Raw genomic sequence first — 3854 nt, forward strand, 5'->3', positions numbered from 1 at the left:
TGCAGCTCTCGGAGATGCAGGTGAGTCCCGGAGGAAGCGGATCCTTCCGCCGCCGTCGGGCAGGGCCAGCCCGACTCGGCATCGGCCATCCCTGCGCTGAACAGAAGTGGCGGCCTTCAACTGGGTTTAGCAGGGGCTGTGGGACGGGTAGTGGGATCCCTCGGGGATTAACGAGTTAACATTCGGGGAACTTACAGGTACTTTCTACCGGACGGGTATCAAAGTTCCTTTATTTCTTAATAAGGTAAACTGCTTGTCCTTTATGTACAGCAATCTGCGTAGACCTTGCAAAGCTTACATATGGTCTTCTAGACTCAGAGTGATTGCTCTAAATCGCTGGACACGGACACCCTTTATACCCGCCAGGTCCTCTGCCCTCGGTTAACTAGGGCAAAAGCATCAGTCCAACTCTGTCAATTAAAGTGGAGCAAAATGGCAAAGGCAGATTAAATACAGTTGTTTATAGTCTGCACATTATTTTTAAGCAAAGTTCATGATTTGTCTCCTCCACCCCCACCCCATTCTGTCTGTTGCTCAGATCAAGACCTGGTTTCAGAACCGGAGGATGAAGCTGAAGAGGCAGATACAGGACCACCAGCACAGCCTCGTGTCTCCTGCTCCACTCTACAGCTACCCCGCGGGGACCCCACCAGCCCTGTTTCAGGATGGTCTCCACTACCCCTTTGCTCCACAGCACCAGAGACTGCTGCCTTTTACCCCGGTGCCTGCTGTGCAGTTCAGCTTCTCCTTTCCCAGATACGAGGCATTGCAAAGCACCTACCACTTTATGACAAATGAGCTGCCGTACTACCACCAACACTTTCTTCCTCATCCTTCTTTCCATCCAGTTATTCAGAACGAAATGGACAAGCAATGCCACCCTGTATATGCATTATAGGGGGTGGGAAAGGGGCAGGCAAAGGGGAAAAGTGTTGTATGCTGTAATGTATACTTTGGTGCTCAGAATCTCTTGTCTAATTTGGAAGAGTATGTGTTTATTATTTTAACTTAAATGTCAAAATGAATGATTTTATATTTTTACTAATTGATATTAAAATTTATTGGATGTGATGACACTTTTTAGTATTAGCAGTCTACTATCTTCATTCAAAAGATAGTAGACTGAAAGGAAGCTGTTGGAAGGGAACTGGAGGAAGAAAAGTGCTAGCAAAAATTTGCTTTTGCTAAATTTCCCATGGAAAAAAAGTAGGGAAAAAAAATTTTTTTAGTCTGAAGTGAGCTTATTAAAAAAATGTTTTTCATTACACATCCCCAGTTTTCCATAGATATATATAAAAACCAAAATCTAAACAGTGGTATATGTGTCAACTCTATAAAGGTTGTACTTGTGCAGTGTAAATGACCATGGTCACCTGAACTCCGATTTTGGGTAACGGGGAAGGATTTAGATGTTTTAATATATCTTACCTGACTTTCCTATACTCATGCTGAGATATATTCTCTATGACATTGAGTGTGTTTGGGAGCCTGGACCTTAACAGTTGCATCACACTGTGCTTTTGGCTAAGTGCATCCTTCAGGAGGAAGGATAAAACTGTTGGTGAGTTTCTCTTCTGAACATTAATCAATTTATCGCTTTGCATTTCCAGTCCTATCTGCCATGTGAAAGCATAAGCTGTGATACTCACATATGTTAATTAAGTCAGTGTGTCTTTAGACAGAAATTAAACAGTCCAAGCCTTCGGTATGGAATTTTAAAGTTTTACAATTACCAAAACAGATATTTTGTAAAAAATTTAAAAGCATAATTGTGTTTGGTTTGTAGCCATATCGTCTAAACGGGGTTTTAATCTGCAAATTTGGCCTTTGATTCACCACTAAATGCCCATGATAATTGCATATTGTAAACGTTTTTTTTTAGTAAATGGAACCCTTTAGAAGAAGCATTTAAAGGGAGTAGCTCAAGCTTTTGCTTTAGCAATTTCGAAATTTGTTGGGTTTTTAGTTCTTCCTGGGATGAGTTTTCACTGAAAGAACTCTGTTAACACTTCTTATTTCTCGATCTTTTAGATCTTAATGAAATTTCTTTAATTCACCTGAAGGGTCTTCTAAATGTATTAGAAACTAAGTTGATTGCTGCATTGTAGTCTAAATTTTTCCCTTCCAATCCACTGAGCCATCAAGAGTTTCTATTGAATAGCCTAGGGACTTCTCACTGGTGAAAGGATGACTCAGAAGGGGAAAAGGGAATTTTCATCAACTATGCTGCTCCTAATCAGGTGCAGTCTTAACTCCAAGAGGATTCAGGTTGACAGTGTTGGAAGCAAACTTGCAGGTCGAGGTGTGGAATTACAGGTTGACTGATCATTAGTAGTCATGCTGCATCTTCCCTGTGTTGCATACTCTGTGCTCAGAGTGACTGAGAATTGCACCTGTCGTCCCTTCAGCTGCATCCCAGAGCAGTGCTGTCCTGGTGTGGCACTGAAAAGGTGTGTGCTTGGAGAGGGGGAAATTCCTACTCTCCCCCCAGACAGAAAAGGTAGGGGTGCTTGAGAAGAGGTTCAGAGATAACTGTACTATGGCATGCTCAGGGATTTTTTTTTTTTTTCATCAGAGGTTATAATTAGACAAGAGATGAGACACAGTGGGCAGGAATTTGGGTGGAATTTTGTCCTCTCCTGTATCTCAATAGCCATGTTGTCTACTAAAGACTGATTTCTACTTCACTCTCTTAGCCCCACAACACAACTATTTTAGTGGGAGGGGAGAGAGGGGAAGAAGGGAAAACACAGCACAAAGCTGTTGTAGGCCCTGTTTGTCAACTTTTATTTTTTTCTTATGAGCAATGTCTAGATAGGAGGGAGGGTTTGGTTTTTTTCTCTTGACAATTGCAAAGTAATCTAACCATCACCTGGCAAGCAGGTTAGGATGGTCAGAGGAGGGGTGTGTGTGTGGTGTTGTTGTTGGCAGAGATGTAATCATTCCTACTGTAATTGCTTTATGCTGATGCAAGATCTTTTGTTTCTCTTTATTCCCCCTAAAGGCTCCGCTTTGCCATTTTCATAAAGTTTGCTTTGGGATTTTTAGGAATGGCTCCAAGTGTTCCTGATAGCAAGCCTAACAGAAACCTGCAGTTTAAAATTCATGAAGCTGATGAGTTACAGCTGAAACTTCAGAAGTAAGAACCAAAACATTTTGATTTTGAGTGTCCCAGGAGACCTGAACGTGTGAGCAACTCCAATGTATTCATCAGCAGATTTAAATTACATTTGTCATCGGCATCAAAATACATGCTTGTCAATTAATTCCTCACCTCTCTTTAAATGCATAAATGGTATATCTACATCAACAAACAGGGGAGACCACAAATGGTGCAGAACATACAGATAAAAGACAATACTGGACAACTTGTTCAGTTTTGCCCATAGGGTTGCCACATTTTGGTACCATTTTCATTTTGCTGAATTTGCTGTAGTTTACAAATATTTCCCTAAGAACCCACACTCAAAACAGAATGGCCAAAGTTTTTAACACTGTTGTCTATTATATGATATAATTACTATGTAAATTGAAGGGTAAAGAGTATTCCTCTTTTCAGCGAGGATCACCACATGATTATAGGTTGGTTTCTGAAAACAAACCTTTGGATAGGAACATTTATATAGGTGTTTCAATACAGCATAGCTAAGACTGTAGGAATAAGGGAAGTTTCAAGTCTTCCCCTTGCTCACCCTCAGTATTATTTCTCTAATACAGGCAAATTCTTTTCTCCTTTAACATAAACACCAAAATTTTATTTAAAAAATTAAAATTGAATCAATCTATTTAATATAACAAAATAAGTTAAATAATTACTCTTAGAAATATTTGGCAGTTCTTATTTAGATTACAGA

The 3854-nt window shown here is 40.2% G+C and overlaps 1 protein-coding gene across 1 annotated transcript in view; it reads left to right on the forward strand.

The window, feature by feature from the left end:
• Positions 1 to 3143, forward strand: part of VENTX (VENT homeobox) — a 13538-nt gene extending 10395 nt beyond the window's left edge. The window contains exons 3-4 of the mRNA XM_009888782.1: positions 539 to 804; positions 3005 to 3143. Coding sequence (XP_009887084.1) covers positions 539 to 804; positions 3005 to 3143 — 405 coding nt within the window. The remainder of the gene's footprint in view (positions 1 to 538; positions 805 to 3004) is intronic.
• Positions 3144 to 3854: the final 711 nt, after the last annotated feature.

The sequence above is a fragment of the Charadrius vociferus genome, unplaced genomic scaffold, assembly GCF_000708025.1.
Source record: "Charadrius vociferus isolate BGI_N301 unplaced genomic scaffold, ASM70802v2 scaffold436, whole genome shotgun sequence".
Lineage (NCBI taxonomy): Eukaryota > Metazoa > Chordata > Aves > Charadriiformes > Charadriidae > Charadrius > Charadrius vociferus.